The 16993-nt window shown below is 38.6% G+C and overlaps 1 protein-coding gene across 12 annotated transcripts in view; it reads left to right on the top strand.

Annotated features, from left to right (window-relative positions):
* Positions 1 to 16993, top strand: part of ubr4 (ubiquitin protein ligase E3 component n-recognin 4) — a 53734-nt gene that overhangs the window by 3229 nt on the left and 33512 nt on the right. For 8 of the 12 annotated variants that reach the window (XM_040047866.1, XM_040047869.1, XM_040047875.1 and 5 more), the window contains exons 5-30: positions 209 to 354; positions 529 to 628; positions 1159 to 1300; positions 1435 to 1559; positions 1677 to 1801; positions 1909 to 1968; positions 2079 to 2269; positions 2393 to 2492; positions 3007 to 3144; positions 3449 to 3566; positions 4403 to 4444; positions 9851 to 10038; positions 10149 to 10305; positions 10472 to 10557; positions 10693 to 10862; positions 11141 to 11420; positions 11709 to 11841; positions 11937 to 12016; positions 13245 to 13373; positions 14291 to 14473; positions 14676 to 14798; positions 14894 to 15123; positions 15853 to 15971; positions 16075 to 16172; positions 16394 to 16551; positions 16657 to 16863. In XM_040047866.1, coding sequence (XP_039903800.1) covers positions 209 to 354; positions 529 to 628; positions 1159 to 1300; positions 1435 to 1559; positions 1677 to 1801; positions 1909 to 1968; positions 2079 to 2269; positions 2393 to 2492; positions 3007 to 3144; positions 3449 to 3566; positions 4403 to 4444; positions 9851 to 10038; positions 10149 to 10305; positions 10472 to 10557; positions 10693 to 10862; positions 11141 to 11420; positions 11709 to 11841; positions 11937 to 12016; positions 13245 to 13373; positions 14291 to 14473; positions 14676 to 14798; positions 14894 to 15123; positions 15853 to 15971; positions 16075 to 16172; positions 16394 to 16551; positions 16657 to 16863 — 3628 coding nt within the window. The remainder of the gene's footprint in view (positions 1 to 208; positions 355 to 528; positions 629 to 1158; positions 1301 to 1434; positions 1560 to 1676; positions 1802 to 1908; positions 1969 to 2078; positions 2270 to 2392; positions 2493 to 3006; positions 3145 to 3448; positions 3567 to 4402; positions 4445 to 9850; positions 10039 to 10148; positions 10306 to 10471; positions 10558 to 10692; positions 10863 to 11140; positions 11421 to 11708; positions 11842 to 11936; positions 12017 to 13244; positions 13374 to 14290; positions 14474 to 14675; positions 14799 to 14893; positions 15124 to 15852; positions 15972 to 16074; positions 16173 to 16393; positions 16552 to 16656; positions 16864 to 16993) is intronic. The other 4 variants (XM_040047871.1, XM_040047874.1, XM_040047878.1 and 1 more) reach the window with 2 other exon arrangements.

Genomic DNA, 16993 nt, shown 5'->3' on the forward strand with positions numbered 1-16993 from the left:
GACAACATGAATAAGTTATATGGCGAAAACTGGAAATTCACTGCATTCACTGGAAGGATTTGGAGATTTTTGGTCTATTAGTTTTCTATATACTATAATTATTCAATGAAGCTGTGAGTATTTATCTGCCTGGGCTGTCACAGAGGCCCTTTTGATTAACAGCCTTGACATGTGGTGAAACTCTTGTGCCATTTTTTTCATTTAATAGTGGAAGATCAGAAGGAGTTACCCAGTGCTGTGAACCCAGAGCTTCGACAAAAAGAAGTACAAATGAACTTCTTTAATCAGCTGACATCAGTTTTTAACCCTGACCTTACCACCATCTTGGCCTCTCCATCAGCAGCACACATGCAGGCAAGTATTAATGACCCAGCTACTCTCGATTGCTATTAGCAGAAGTTATGCAGCTTCTGCTTTTGTTCCCCTTTCCTTTTAAATTAATTTTGTTAGCTGCATTTAAAATAATATTCTGTCACTGTATTGTTGAAAATTATCTGTTGTAATTGTTGCATCTCTTGTTAATTACAGGCTGAAAGTGATTGCGATGAACAAAATACAGATCAAGCTGTTCAGACCAAAATGAAAAATGCCTTTGTGTCCCAGAATGTGTCAAGCTTACAGGAACTAGGTAAGTAGTTGTTCCAAGAGACTGGACCTTTGACACTACTATATACAGGTCAGGGTTTAAAAGTTTTATTGCAGCTGTTGAAAGATGGTAGACTAGAAATCTTGGGGGGTTGTTTTTTTTTTTTTTTTTTTTTTTTTTTTGAAAAATATCTGTTTAGTAAATGTCACCATTAAGTCACACTATGATGAATATACTTCAATAATTGATTTTCCATACAGGAGTGTATATATATACACTGTGAGTGGCTGTAATCCAGAATTGAGTTTGTTTTTTCCCCCACACATCCATGTGGAAAATTTACATTTTTTCCCCCCTATTGATTCAAAATGTCAGATGGTCCCTTGTTTACTTTTCACTCTTGAAAGCACGCTTGAGCTCTAAATTATATGTAACCTTGTAAAAGCACTTTTTCCTTTACAAATTGCAATGAAAATTTAGTTTCTTTAGTAATCCTACCATTAATTAATTTAAAATGAAACTTAATGAGTTATTATTTGATTAAATTTTTTGATTTAATGTAATTTTTCCAGGTGGGTCTGAGAAGTTGTTACGAGTGTGCCTCAACCTGCCCTACTTTCTACGCTACATCAACCGCTTCCAGGATGCTGTATCAGCCAACTCATTCTTTATCATGCCAGCCACAGTGGCTGATGCCACTGCTGTTCGCAATGGGTATTCTTTCTTTTTTTTTTTTTTTTTTTTTTTAAATCTACTGGGCTAATAAGAAATTGTGTTTAATTTTGGCATCTGGCCACTTCACCACTGGCCCCAACATTAAGTTGTTATCCTGTACTTAAAATACATAGATTTCACTCACTGGTGATAGATGTGACCATGGCTTTGGACACACTTTCCTTGCCTGTACTGGAGCCCTTGACACCAGGACGACTACTGGATATGACTGTGCTGGCTCTAAGCTGTCTCTATGCTGGTAGGTGGTTACATTTTTGGTTAAAAAAAACATACCATGTTATTCAGGCTGCTATAACATTCAAAAACCAAACTAAGGGAAAAAAAATACATCTACAATGCGTTTTTACTTGTTTAGGTGTAAGTGTGGCCACTTGCATGGCCATTCTACAGGTGGGTAGTGGCTTGCAACTTCGCTCTGCCTCCACTGGTACCAAAGAAGAGGACTATGAAAATGATGCAGCCACAATTGTCCAGAAATGTGTAAGTATTATAACTAATCACTTTTAAAAAGTCTTTAATTACTGTCTTACTAACATGTATATTTTAACAAGATTTAAAAAGATGACATATATTTGTCTTCACAACAGCTGGAGATTTATGAAATGATTGGACAAGCCATCAGCAACTCTCGCAGAGCTGGAGGAGAGGTGAGTACCAATTTTGATTGATATATTTATAATTGACAGTCCTAGACTGTCAGTTATAAGTTAAGTATTATGACTGATATTTTTAAAATTCTCTCTTCTCTGTTCTGCAGCATTATCAGAACTTCCAACTGCTTGGAGCCTGGTGCCTCTTAAACAGCCTGTACCTGATTCTTAACCTGAGCCCGACAGCGTTGGCAGATAAAGGAAAAGAGAAGGATCCCCTGGCTGCTTTGCGTGTCCGTGATATTGCAAGTCGCACCAAGGATGGCGCAGGGTCACCTAAACTTGGTCCTGGCAAAGGGTATTTTTAAATCTTAATAAAGACAATTTTAGTTCAGTAGGTATGCTTATGCATCAAAGGTCATTTGTGTGCATTAATGTTTTGCCTTTTTGTGTTTTGATCTTTTTTGTTTTCCCTCTCAAGACACCAAGGCTTTGGGGTTTTGTCTGTTATCCTGGCCAACCATGCAATCAAACTTTTGACTTCACTTTTCCAGGATCTGCAGGTTGAAGCTCTGCACAGAGTAAGTGAAGCAACAAAAAAACGTGGCTGCATTAAAACAAAACTGCCATTGTAGCCATACTGTACTTGCCACCGCTATCGCTGGTTTCAGATGTCACAATCGTTTGTAGGTTTAAACCCTCTACTGTAAAATTGAATTAAATACTAATGTAGCTAGTCACATTCAAGCCTTCATCTCTTGTTTGAGGAACCAAAATAATTTTTTTTTTAATTACTGTACCTCAGTTAAATCTTCATGGCTTCATATTTAGTATAAGTTCCTTGTTGTTTTACAAGATTGCATGTTTATTTAAAATTAGACGCACAGATTTGAAAGTTGTTTCTTTTTTTTTTGTTTGTTTGTTTGGGGTTTTTTTTTTTTTTTTTTTTAGCATTTTCATTCTTTGTTACCCTTTCAGGGTAGGAAATGAATTCAATTAATAAAAAATTCAAAAGCATCCAAGTATGCTTCAGTAATTACTGAAAGTATTTTGTGTTCCTTAAAAGCCGTTTCCCCCCTTCTGCCAAATCTAAAGGGTTGGGCAAGTGATGGACCACCAGCTGAGCTCAACATCATGGCACAGAGCACTTCCAGCCAGAGGGTTCAAAGACTCATTGACTCTGTTCCCTTGACAAATCTGCTCTTCACACTTCTCTCCACCTCCTACAAAAAGGTGCTGTCAGTTGTATTTGTAATTTGCATTTGCAGTTATGCTGTTTTATTGATTTGAACATTAATTGTGATATTGTGATACAAAAGAAACAAGCAACAGATTTTGTCTGGTTCATTTTTATCTTTGTAGTTTATCCTTTTTTATCCCTTACAAAATTAGTGGATGTCTAGATGATTATTTATTGAAACCAGCCATTTTCAAATGTAGGTATACTGCGGCTGACTTCTTGGGTGAATCCTGGAAACTTTCTGTGTCCCAACCAAACTTTTAAATGTTGACTTTGATTTCATTTATCTGCTGTTAGGCTTGTGTTCTCCAGCGTCAGAGAAAGGGCTCAGTCAGCAGTGATGCCAGTGCTTCTACAGATTCAAACACCTACTATGAGGATGATTTCAGCAGTACAGAGGAGGACAGCAGCCAGGGTATTTATTTTCTTTGGATTCAAACAATTGTTTGTTACATAAAGTATGCATTTACATAGCAGCTCAGTTATGCAAATAAAAAGACATACTGCTCCCTGTGTGCTGCAGACAGTTTTTTCTTAAATCCTGGGTTTAGGAATGCAGATGATACACTCAACAATTCAGACATTGTTATGCTACTCCTGGATTGATTGGATTGATTAATAAAAAAGCAACAACTTAAAAAATACAGACATTCCACTGAAAAACAGGGGATTACATTAGCATGACCATATGTACCTATATTGTAATTATGAAGCACTCTACTTTTGCAATTAATATATACAAAAATGCAATTTATTGAAATATATTGATAATTTAGGGTCAAATTTTCTTGCATTTATGAACAATTAAAAACAAAGATGTTGTCATCTAGCTTTAAAGGTAAAGGGGAGACACATGAACTCACCATTTAAGGACTCAATTCAGTTTTAACGTAATGACCAAGAAGTGTTGTTTCATTCCTACAAGGTATGCTTCAGGTTTCTCTGCATCACAGTGGGGATTCAATTGGTGAAAGTAAAGTCACATATTTTTACACATTTCCATTTGATCTCTGAGATTCTGTCAGTGCTGAGCTGGATAAGATAACAAATGCAGTATTTTCAGTATTTGGGAACATTTTTAAATTGGTATAATTGAAGGAGTGAAACAAGTGTGCTGTCAGTGGTTAAGTCAGTGAGGTAATGACAGCAGTGCGAAGGGTAAACTCATACATACGCTCACAGTGATGTGATTTAAAAAAATTTTGTCCATCACAATAATACCAGTGTAGTTGACAGTGTCTACTATTTCAGCAGAGAGAAGACAGGAGAAGACAAGTGCAGCTTGTGTCTCAGGTTAGCAGTTTTCTGTCCTCAGGTCAAAGACTTGGTGTCCGCTGTCCTAAATTCATTTTTGTTATTGTATGTCTCACAATTTAGACTCTGAGCCTTGATCCTAACGGCCTAGAAAATGATAAAGCCACAGATGAAGTCTTTGACAAAATACTCCCTGTTATCAGAGTTGCTCTGCCTTATAATTCATATGAACTAAATTAAACTTGTTTTATCAAAGAGGTTCATCTGTGGCTTGTTGTTTTAAAGAATAATACCAGTGGTGTTGATATGTGGGATATTATTTAAACTAACTACTGAAGCTTTCATTAAAACTAGTTAATTATCTGAATACTTACACTAACAGTTACTGACAGAAGTCATAAAACATTTCTCAGTGATTTATTTTAAGAGCTTTACCTCTATTACTTTACCATCCTTTTGTCTTCCAGTTTCTGCCTCTTTCCTTTTTCAACAGCGACTCCAAAGAAAGAAGCTTGTTATAAGATAGCTGCTAATAGTAATGCTTTAAAAGTATAACATTTATTGCTGGCCTAATGACTTTTCAGGTCGTGGTTGAAATTAAAATTAAACAATTTTCAGTATGGTAGAAAATTATTTTTGAAATTGGCTGTGATACTACAAAATGATAAAATCCATTTTACCCCCGATTCTTGAATCTATTTTAACACAAATGAGGATAAAATTGTTAGAAAACTTATTTAAAAAAAAAAAAAAAAAAAAAAGTGAAAAACTCTTGATGCAAAAATAATCAAGACCCACATCAAAGCAGTGGTATCATTCTTAAATACAATAAATTCAAGTTGTGCTTAATGAGCTTAAACACGCAATGCTACATCTTGCTGTCACCTGAAAAGTTAATTTTTGTATGTTGCATGCAGATGTGAATATCAATTTATTGTGATATTCTTTTGAAACACTAAAGTTGTCTTGTTTTTGTATTTGAAAACTTTCAGTGTAGTTGAGTGATATCACCTTTTTAAAGAATATGAATGTTTTGTGCATGGTAAGTGCACAGAGCACAATGAATCAATGAAATTTGTGGCTATAAATTTAAAAACATTATGGGGAAGGATCCAGAGCTAATATAGATGGTACACCCATGTAAACTAAACCAGGCAGTACCATCTCTCTAGATTGGTGCTATTAATTTGTCTCCTAGCTAGAGCTGGTTGGTGTCAGACACCTATTAGTGTTCACTGAAACCAGCCAGGTCAATGCTGCTCTGTTAGGATTTTTTTTTTTTTTTTCCTCCATAGCTAAGCAGATGAGTTTTACAAAGATGAATGCGTCTTATTCTATTCATGAACTAATTTTTTCCTCCAAGGCAGGGTCTAGGAGAGACTGGTCAAATTTGTAATTTGTTTTGTTAACTTAAACGCACATTCTCCAAAAAGTTGATTCTGTTCATCTGGACCTAGCGTTTTGTGGGAGAAACATTTCGTCACTCATCCAAGTGACTTCTTCAGTCTCAGCTGACTGCAGGTTTCCCTAATCTTATAAACAGTGCATTTGCATAATGACTGAAACCAGCCCACTGAAGGAAGGAACTGCTGGGAGGTCCGTTCCTTAATCTTAATTATGCAAATTCTCATAACCATTAATCAACAACCACTGACCAAAACCCACTGATCAAAGACCACTGAGCAATGGCCATGAGTACCATTCACAGACAGTTGGGGAATGGCTGCAATCACAGCATTGTAAGATGTACCCTTAGGCCCCCTCCTTGATTCAGAGATGGTCTTTCCCTTTTCACGTAAATGGCCTCCTTGACTCCACTCTCAAACCAGCGTTCCTCCCTGTCCAGGATGTGTACATCCTCATCATTGAAAGAGTGTCCACTGGCCTGTAGGTGTAAATAGACTGCAGAGTACTGGCCTGACGAGGTAGCTCTTCTGTGTTGTGCCATCCGCTTCGCCAGAGGTTGTTTGGTTTCCCCCGATGTATAAATCCTGGCAATCCTCCTGGCACTTAACAGCGTACACTATGTTACTCTGTTTGTGTCAGGAGATCTGATCCTTGGGGTGGACCAGTTTTTGGCGCAGCGTGTTTTGGGGTTTGAAAGCCACAGAGACCCGGTGTTTAGAAAAAATGCGTCTCAACTGCTCCGATACTGCTGACACATATGGGATCACTACAGGTTTTCGCTTGGGCAGCGGTTGTCCTTCTCTCCTGGATCGACTGGAGCTTTCTTTAGGTGCCTTTCCAGCTTTGACAAACGTCCAGCTGGGATAACCACATTTACTCAGGGCCTTTTTGATGTGATGTTCTTCTGCCTCCCTGGCCGCTGTGTCTGTGGGGATGGTGTTCGCTCTGTGTTGTAGCGTCCTAATGACACCCAGTTTGTGCTCCAGTGGATGATGAGAGTCAAACCTTAAATACTGATCCGTATGTGTAGGTTTACGGTAAACGTCAGCTTTTAGATGTCCCCCATTCCTGATGGAAATCTCACAGTCTAAGAAGGCTAACCTGCCACTTTTCATATCCTCCCTGGTGAATTTGATGTGTCGGTCCACCGAGTTAATGTGATCCGTGAAATGTGGTACGTCCTGAGATTTGATTTTCACCCAGGTGTCATCCACATATCTGAACCAATGGCTTGGTGATGTTCCAGGGTAGGCTAGCAAAGCCCTCTTTTCCACTTCTTCCATGTACAAATTGGCCACGACGGGTGAAACTGGGGAGCCCATGGCACACCCTGTAGAACTGACTAGAAGTAGGTGGAATGAAGACACAGTTCCAAAAGCAAACGCACTTGGTCAATGCTGAGATCCTGGCCCTGAGGTTGGAGTCATCCAGTAATCTCTTACGGACTACCTCCAATGCTTCCGTGACTGGGATGCAAGTGAAGAGAGATGTAACGTCGCAGGGCGTGGCTCAAGAGTTGGGAGTTCGCCTTGTAATCGGAAGGTTGCCGGTTCGAGCCCCAGCTTGGACAGTCTCGGCCGTTGTGTCCTTGGGCAACACACTTCACCCGTTGCCTACTGGTGGTGGTCAGAGGGCCCGGTGGCGCCAGTGTCCGGCAGCCTCGCCTCTGTCAGTGTGCCCCAGGGTGGCTGTGGCTACAATGTAGCTTACCATCACCAGTGTGTGAATGGGTGGATGACTGGATGTGTAAAGCGCTTTGGGGTCCTTAGGGACTAGTAAAGCGCTATACAAATACAGGCCATTTACCATTTACCATGGTTTCATCTGCCTCCATAATGACATCTCTCACCTTCTCAACAAAATCCAGGGTGTTCTGGATGTGGTGTTCAGAACTGCCCACCAGCGGGTTGAGGATCGAAGCCAGAAACTTGGAGATGTTATAGGTGACCGAGTTGATCATGCAGACAATCTGTCTTAAAGGTGCACCCTGTTTATGTATTCTGAAGAAGTCACTTGGATGAGTGACGAAACGTTTCTCCCACAAAACGCTACGTCCAGATGAACAGAATCAACTTTTTGGAGATTTACTTCCCTGGATGATTGAGAATGCATCAAGACGTTAAACGCACATTGACAAAGTGGAATGAAAACCCAGTGGGGACTATTATGAGCAATGTCGTGCCTATTCTGAACCTGAGTGGAACCTTGTGACATCTGTTAGTTGTGGTTTGTCCTTGACAAGCATGCTGTATCAATAAATAAGAGCCACGAACTTGACAGCAGTGCACTTAAAAAAAGAAGATTGATTGCATTTGTCATCAACAGATCACATCTGTTTACATATCCTACAAGGAATAACATAGCTGTCACCTGAGTTAAATCAGATGGCGAGTAAGGAAGCCATAGAGACTCTAACTTTCTTTGTGGTTAAGCTGAAAGCGTTGGACTGAAACTATTATCAATAGGTCTTAAAAACCTGCTTTCAAAGAAATTACTCCTGTATCGTACTGCAGGCTGAGCACACAGAATCAAAATGCCTGTGAAACAATTTTTCAGTGTAGAAAATGTCATGGCTCAGCAGGTGAGGGAAGCAGTTGAGCTTGAGTTGGCGACCTATTAGAAACACAAGATTTAAATGAGTTTTTCCCCCTCATATTTAAATTCAATGTTTGTTATATATGTGCTTTTTTTTTTCTAAATTCTTACTGTGAATTTTTATTTGGTAGAATATGAATTTTTCAAGCTATCACTGTAAATTAATGTACAGTATTATGTAGTTCTAGGCTGTGTGACAGTCAGTCTTATATTTTTGCACCAAAACATTTAAAGAGAAGTGTGCACATTTTATATTTTATCATATTTTTGACCGACTGACATGTTGATTGTAGCAGTGTTTTCTGCAGAAGGTGTAATAATGCATCCTCACGCTCTGTTCAGCACATTCAGATTCTAAGCAATCTGAGAATAACGTGTGCTTTATGTTCAGCTAATTCTAGCATTGTTTCTTATTTTTGCTAGAAACACACAAGAATGTATAAAATGTAAAAATTCTAATGCAGCACAACTTGGAGCTCATAATAATATAAGTTAATTTAAAGGAATGATTGTGGCTTTCCTCTCCACCATCTATGGTAGCTGACAAACTGCAGCATGTCTTTTGTTACTAGCAGATTTACTTCCACTTTGGATTGCACTTGTCTTATACAAAGATAAAAATATAAATCAATACAAATTAATATGTTCATGTATTCTCAGTGACAGCAATTAAAAGTGCATGTCTTTGAAGATAAATTGTGTAACATCCTTATGTAGATATTCATCAAGAGGGAATTGGTTATTGTTTGCTTCTTACTGCAGTCTTTGGATCTTGTTCACCACCTTCACTGTGTTGTACACTCACTGGCCACTTTATTAGTTACGTCTTGCTAGTAATAAGTTGAAAATTTCCTCATTGTTTGTGACATGGAAACAGCAACTTGCTAAAAATTTTAGTCCATATTGACATGGCATCATATAATTCCACATAACTTTTTCATGCCTGGCTACACGTTTTACTGCTTCTTTGCAGGGTAGTAATGTTTCGTTTGTTTGTTTTAAAGCAACTGGCAAACAACATGACATTGTTGTCAGGCAGCATATTTTTAAGATCATGACAATTCCAAGTACACAGGGGCTCATAGTGTGGTTAAAAGAAGGCCAATATACCACCACAAAAGGACCAAATGGTCAATAAATACACTGCGAGCACACTAGCAAATTGGCCATGGGGAGAGGATGGTGTTACTCAAGTTAACCTAAAGCAGTCAACCTCGGGGTAATACTGAAATGCGTTTTAAGTTCTACCGTGTGAGCGGTTGAAGTTTGTTTAAACGAATGGTAACTGATGGCCAGTGTCCAGTGAGTGTAGTTGCCATGAACTATTGTGAAGCTTTGTTTTCCCTTTATTGGTGACACCACTGCTACATCACAAATACTTTCATGAATGTGTGAGCATTTTACCTCAAGATGTTTATGTAAATAATTAACTATTCTTTACAGATGATGACAGTGAACCTATCCTGGGGCTTTGGTTTGAAGAGACAATTTCACCAAGCAAGGACAAAGTGGCTCCTCCACCCCCTCCCCCTCCACCACCTTTGGAGACTTCTCCCAGACTGAAGAGCCCCAGCAAGCAAAATCCAAGCGAGAACGGCAACATTTTAGCTGGCCGTAAAGATCCCGAACTGGTGAAGACAACATATAGATTGTTGCTGTTACAATGCATACAATACTTCTTTTTTTTTCTTTTTTAATAGGGCTTATGACATTGTATCATCTCAAATCTTTGTTTCTGCAGTTCCTCAGCTTAGCATCCAGTATTCTGAATTTCATCACCACCTCGATGCTAAAATCCAGGAACAACTTTATCCGTAACTACCTGAGTGTGTCTCTCACAGAACAACACATGGCTACGCTTGCCAGTATCATCAAAGATGTGGACAAGGATATCAAAGGTATGCTTAACAAAAAAACCCAAAACAAACAAAAAAATTGCAGTTATTCAAATATAAGAATATTTACCTAAATTCATAATGATTTGCTTTGCAGCCCTGCAGACTTGAGTATTTTGACAACAGTGAACATCTATAGTTATGCGTTGTTGTTTCTTTTACCCCACAGGGTCTTCAGATGAAGTCTTTTCTTTAGCACTGTATCACTTCAACCACACCCTAGTGACCTCAGATCTTCCCTCCCCAGCATTGCAGGTAAGAGGTTTTGCTTTGCTTTCATTTCTTTGCCACTATATGAAAAAATCTTTTAACAACTACTTTCTACAACAAACTTAAAATTGATTTTTTTATTATCTCAATTCTCATATTGTTTCTCTTAACTATTTGCAGAGCACCCTTCTACAGCAATTAGGTGTTGCACCCTTTTCGGAGGGTCCATGGCCTCTGTACATTCACCCTCAATCATTATCAGTGCTCTCCAGACTTCTCCTCATATGGCAGCACAAAGCTACTCTGCAGGGAGAACCGGATGTTCCTGAGTGTATGAAAGTTTGGGAAAGGTAGAAAAATTCAGTTTTTCTTATCTGAATATTTATTATTATGATCAAATTGTTTAAATGCCTTGATGCTGCAATCGAACTTAGATAGTATGGTTGTTGGCATTTATGAAAAAAATGGTGGTGGCTTGATGGGGGGGACTTGTATAAATATGCAATATTGTAGTCAATAACAATGGAATTATTGTTTGCAAAAACATCACAGTTGTAGTCTGGCTTAGTCTTCCATACATTTCTCTTTAATCTGGATTTTTTCCTTTTTGCTGCCTGTACTTTCTCAGATTTTTGGGAACCTTAAAGCAACACGCCATCCAGGGTTCTATTCATGGCGAAGATGACCTTAATGTGGAACACCTCCAGCTGCTGCTGCTCCTTTTCCACAATCTGTCAGAGCGTGGTCGTCGATCAGTCCTCACCTTAGTCACACAGGCCATTACAGAGGTGGCACAGAGCAGAGACTCCCAGCTGAAAGCTGTGCCCCTTAATTTGGCCCGCCTGTTGCTGGTTTTTGACTACCTGCTGCGCCACTACTCCAAGGCTCCTTTATATCTTTTTGAACAGGTTAATGCTTTCTTTCAAATTGTTATTTATATGGTAAATTGAACAATAAAGCTTTTTCTTTTTTCTTTTCTTTGTTATTTGATTTCCATTCATTAGGTAAAATATCGTCCTGCAAGTGCATTAATCTGGGTTCAGAGTAACATAAAGATGTCATTATGATTGTAATATAAGGCTAGTTTAGTATAAAACATACCAAGTCCTATACCTAGTAAATTTTTGATAAACATTCTAATAACACAGTATTGTGTTTGGGACTCTAACAGTGTTTACTCTGTGTGCTATAAATAGGTGCAGTACAACCTTCTTACCCCACCATCTACTGGGGCAAGTTCTGTTCAGGAAGGTGGAAAACGCAGCAACGTCCCACTTTACTATGGATTCAAAGAGGTGGAGGAGAACTGGGCTAAACACTGTTCGACAGGTAAACCCAAATATTTTTTTAACTAAATTTTAGTTTAATCTGTTTGTAGTATATGAAAATTGAATTTTATCTTTGATTAAATGCAACTGTTTTAGATTCAAATGTCCAGCCCAAGTTCTACTGCGTTCTGTCTCCTGAGGTGTCTGAAGATGATATCAGCAGACTAGATAGCAAGGTGAGGCATGGACTCTGTTTTATGTGGTCTTAAATTAATTTTTGACAATACAGTTTAAATGTGTCTTAAAACATGCTTTTTATTTTATTTTTTTGTATGTAAATACTAGGGGTGCAACAATACTCGTATCGGTATTGAACCGTTCGATACAGTGCTTTCGGTTCAGTACACATATGTATCGAACAATACAAAATTTTTTTATTTATTTTATCAACTTTTCTTCTGACGATGCTGTCTGTGTTGAGAACTCAGTGAATCTGCGTTCGACTACTCCGCCTAGGCTGCACTGTCGAGCGCAGATCCGCTGAGCACAGCGCAAGCTAGCAAGACAGAAGCTAAGCTCATTGCAACATGGCAACTGCCTCAACGCTAGCCGAATTTGAACCTCCCCCACCCTCATTCAGATCTGGTGTTTGGAACTATTTTGGTTTTCATGTGAAGTATGACCCTGATGGTAAGCGCGTCATGGACAAAAGTAAAACAGTATGTCGGATGTGCCACGCGATGCTCAATTACATTGGTGGGAACTAGTGCGTTAGCACAGTTAGCTCGTTAACGTGTTGACGCTGTCCAGCCCCACACACGGGGCGATCCGCGGTAACTCATTAACGGAGATTTGCTGCGTTATGGCGTTAAGGTCATTTTAACGAGATTAACGCTGACAGCACTAGTGGGAACACAATGGATTTGACTGCACATTTGCGCCGACATCATCCTAGTGCAAAGACAAGTGGAAGCAGACAAAAACAACAAGCACGCATGCTACAAACTTTACCCGAGTCATTTAGACAGCCGTTAGCACATGATTCTCCTTATGGGGACCTGATATGTTTAATATGCTGCTGAGAATATAGCCCAGAAGAAGCGTATAGTATAGGTTTTATTTTGGAAAGAGCCATTTCTCTGTAATAAACTCTCATTTCCAAAGATGAGTGATTTCTCGATCAGAGATTTCTTTTTTTAATTATTTTGTTGTTTCTGCAACAGTAAATTTAAAAACTGTACTTTTGAGTTAAAATATGTATTTATAATTTTAATAAATGACAAATTAAAAAGGCATGAACATCTTTTGTATCGAAAAAACATCGAACCGTGACACCAAACCGAACCGTGAATTTTGTGTATCATTGCACCCCTAGTAAATACCAGTATTTCTGTTTTTAATCACAATATTTTATCACAATATTAAAATTATTGCCATGCCTAACTGTTAAACATGTCCTCATAGGTCTTTCCAAAGCTTTTTAATGGAGCAGTGAAATATGATGAGCTGTATATATGGCTCATCTCACTCCTGGCTGCAGGCTCTCAGTTTGACACAGCAAGAAGACAAGAGAACAAGTCCATCACTCCTATGGTGAGAGCACCAAATGAAGAAATAGAACAGCTGAAATAAGCCCACTGAGCATATGGCTTTAGTGGTTTATCTAAAAGGCATTAAACACCCGCGTGCTGCAGGGCTTGTGTTTTGGTGCGTCTTTCTGGTTAACTTAGAAATTGATCTGCAAACAGAAACGTGATATAAAAACCCTTTCTATAATGATGCAGTCCTTTTTCTAATTGTTCACTGCTACTGTTGACTTCAGTGACTGGTTTAGTTGGTTCAGGTGATAGAGGAAAATGCATATTACATTTTTGAAAATAGACCAATAAGAATAAAACAAAATAAACAAGAATAAGCCACATTGTAAATGTTTATCTGCAATTCTAGAGACAAATAAAATGATAAACACATGCTAACAATATTGGCCAAAAACAAAGTGAATATCATCACTGCAGTAAGGCAGGACTTATAATAAATGTTATTCTAAACTGCTATATTGTTGTGTAAGTGCGACCGTGGCTCAGGGGGTTGGGAATCGCATCTGTAACCGGAAGGTCGCCGGTTCGATCCCTGGGCTCTCTGTCCTGGTCGTTGTGTCCCTGGGCAAGACACTTTACCCTACTTGCCTACTGGTGTTGGCCAGAGGGGCCGATGGCGCGATATGGCAGCCTCGCTTCTGTCAGTCTGCCCCAGGGCAGCTGTGGCTACAACTGTAGCTTGCCTCCACCAGTGTATGAATGTCAGAGTGAATGAATAGTGGTATTGTAAAGCGCTTTGGGTTCCTTGAAAAGCGCTATATAAATCCAATCCATTATTATTATTATTATTATTATTATTATTATTATTATTATAAGTAATTTGAAGAGCTGAGCTTCAGTTTCTGAAACATTAGAGACTTGTATACATAATGATACTAGTTTAATGGAAGCAAACTGTTGGGCCCCATACAGGAGGCCTGCTCCCTTCAGTACTACTTCCTGATACTGTGGAGGATCCTTGGTGTTTTACCACCTTCCAAAGGCTTCATGGAGCAGCTAAAGACTGGCTGCAGTGACCCCAGTGAGAGCGACATCCTACACACACTGCGATGGTCATCACGTCTCCGCGTAGCTACATATGTAAACTGGATCAAGGTCAGTTGATGCTTGAAAGTCCTACAAATGTATTATCAGTGTGATGGGTTTGTTGTTGTTGGTCAAACCTTAGAATAATGTACTTGATTAATTCATAGGGGGGGGGGTCTGGAAATTGTTTGCTTTTTCAGAAAAATTAATGTTTTGTATTTCTGCAGTTTCAAGTCTTTGATGGGTGTTTTTTGTGTGTCATCACTCACAGGAACACTTGGTAAAGCAAGGAATGAAAACAGACCAAGCTGCTTCTCTGGTTGAAGTGACTGCTGCTAAATGCAGCACTGTGAAATACGATGTGGAGCTAGCAGAAGAGTACATTGCCAGACAGGTAATGGTTACGACAGATACATTAGTAACTTGTGTTGGTGGTGTTCAGAGTTTTGAAATCAATTGACACCTCCTGACAACTTTATTTTGTTGCAGATTTCCACATTCTCAAGTGTGGACCCACATGTCATCCTACCACTTCATCAGTTGCCCTCTCTACAAGCCATCTATACGCTGGATGCAGTCATCTCTAAAATTCAGGTTTCTTTAGATGAGCATTTGTCCAAGGTTGCCATTGAGGCTGACACCCACAAATCCTCTGAGATCGCAAAAAATCTGCTGCCTGCCACACTACAGCTCACTGACATTTACTCAGCTTTCACAAGGTGAGAGGGTAATGTTGTTATAAGCTCTTGTTATATCTAGTAGACTGGAATGCAATAATGTGATTGAAATGCTTGATAGATCACATGATCATGTGGCCAATCACATGGCCAGTTCTTTGGTTACAGATACTCAAAATATTGACAAAATCCAGAGGTCATAGCTTTGGTGACTTAAGTTACATTTAAATTATTACTATTATTATTATTATTATTATTTTTTTAATTCTACCATATTCGTCAAAGCCAACATTTTGCAAAGCACATCTACTACATGCACGCTACATAATTCTAGTATCCATATATCTGTTACTTTATATATCTTTTACAGTTTATCAGTATTCTAACACCACTGGCATGTGGATATTTAAATGTTGAATTTATTTAGAATTTACTGTAATTGCTAATGTAAGCTGTTTTTAAAGTTTAGTTTTAGTGAAAGCTTTAGTAAAAAAATAAATAAAAAATAAAAAAAATAACCCTCCGTTACCTTCAGAATGCATGTGTGCTTCAATTTAAGGAATACAACTTAAGGAACCTTAAATATCCCTTCTTTAATTTATATATCATAACATGTTTTTAAATATTTCTAAATCCTTTGATAGTTTTTCTAATTATTTGTTTAGATTTGGAATGTAGCCTACTTCATGTCTAAGAAATAAGACTTGTGGATGATGTTCTTTATGACAACTCATCCTGATCTAATCATTAAACGAAACTTGTCTTGAACAGATCTTACCTATTAATGAACATCCCAGAGGAAGGGGAGAACAAACTGACCGATGCCAAGCTCCAAGGTTATGCTGCAGTTCTGGCCATAGGTTCCACCCGATGCAAGGCCAACATACTTGGTATCCAAATGAAATACTGAAAAATAATATTTTACAATGCAGTGAATATGATTACTTTAATAGCTTTTATGCAGTGGTCTAACAAGACTTTAAATTTCTACAGGTCATAATATTATGCAGAACTTGCCAACAGCTGTGCAGACAGTTTGTGAGTCTTGGAATGGTGTCCACACCACTGAATTTCCCAACATTGGCTCATGGGTATGTGGTTAAAGTTGGAAATTATTAAAACATTTGTTACACATGGCATAATTTTAAAAAACATTGAAGACTTGGCTTTTGCCTGTATTTTCCCACCCTACATGGCATTTCAGATTTCAGTTATTTAGAAAAAAAATCTCTCTCTCTCTTTCTATATATATATATATGTATGTGTGTATATGGACACACCATAAATAACAAAACTGGTGGTATCTTCTCAGCGCAATGCATTTGCAAATGATACCATTCCATCAGAGAGCTACATCAGTGCCATCCAAGCAGCTCACCTGGGCACACTGAGTTGTCAGTCCTTGCCTCTGGCCTCTTCTCTTAAACACATCCTTCTCTCACTGGTTCGCCTGATTGGAGACCTCATTGTGTAAGTTAAAAAACGTCTACTGATAAACTCTTTTGCATGCATAGATTTTACTCACGAAAAACCTGTTATTGTCTTGTGAATAATGCTGCATTATTGTCTCTTCAGTACTGAGGAGCTGAACCCCTCACAGGTTGTGAGCACCCTGCTGCCTCTGCTCTTGGAGAGCAGCACGGAGAGTGTAGCTGAGATCAGCACCACTTCACTGGAGCGCATCCTTGGCCCATCAGAGTCTGAGGCCTTTCTAGCCCGCATCTACGAGCGTTTGGTGACCGGATGTTACAACATTATTGCCAATCACTCAGATCCCAACAGGTATTTTTTAATATGTATCAGATTTCATTAACCTTTTAATGAACCATGTTAAATATTAAAATTCAATCAAAACATTCCTTTTTTTTCTTTTTTTTTTGTGGGCTGCTCTTCAACATTTATATATCCCATT

Source organism: Simochromis diagramma, unplaced genomic scaffold, assembly GCF_900408965.1.
Source record: "Simochromis diagramma unplaced genomic scaffold, fSimDia1.1 OVJJ01000387.1, whole genome shotgun sequence".
Lineage (NCBI taxonomy): Eukaryota > Metazoa > Chordata > Actinopteri > Cichliformes > Cichlidae > Simochromis > Simochromis diagramma.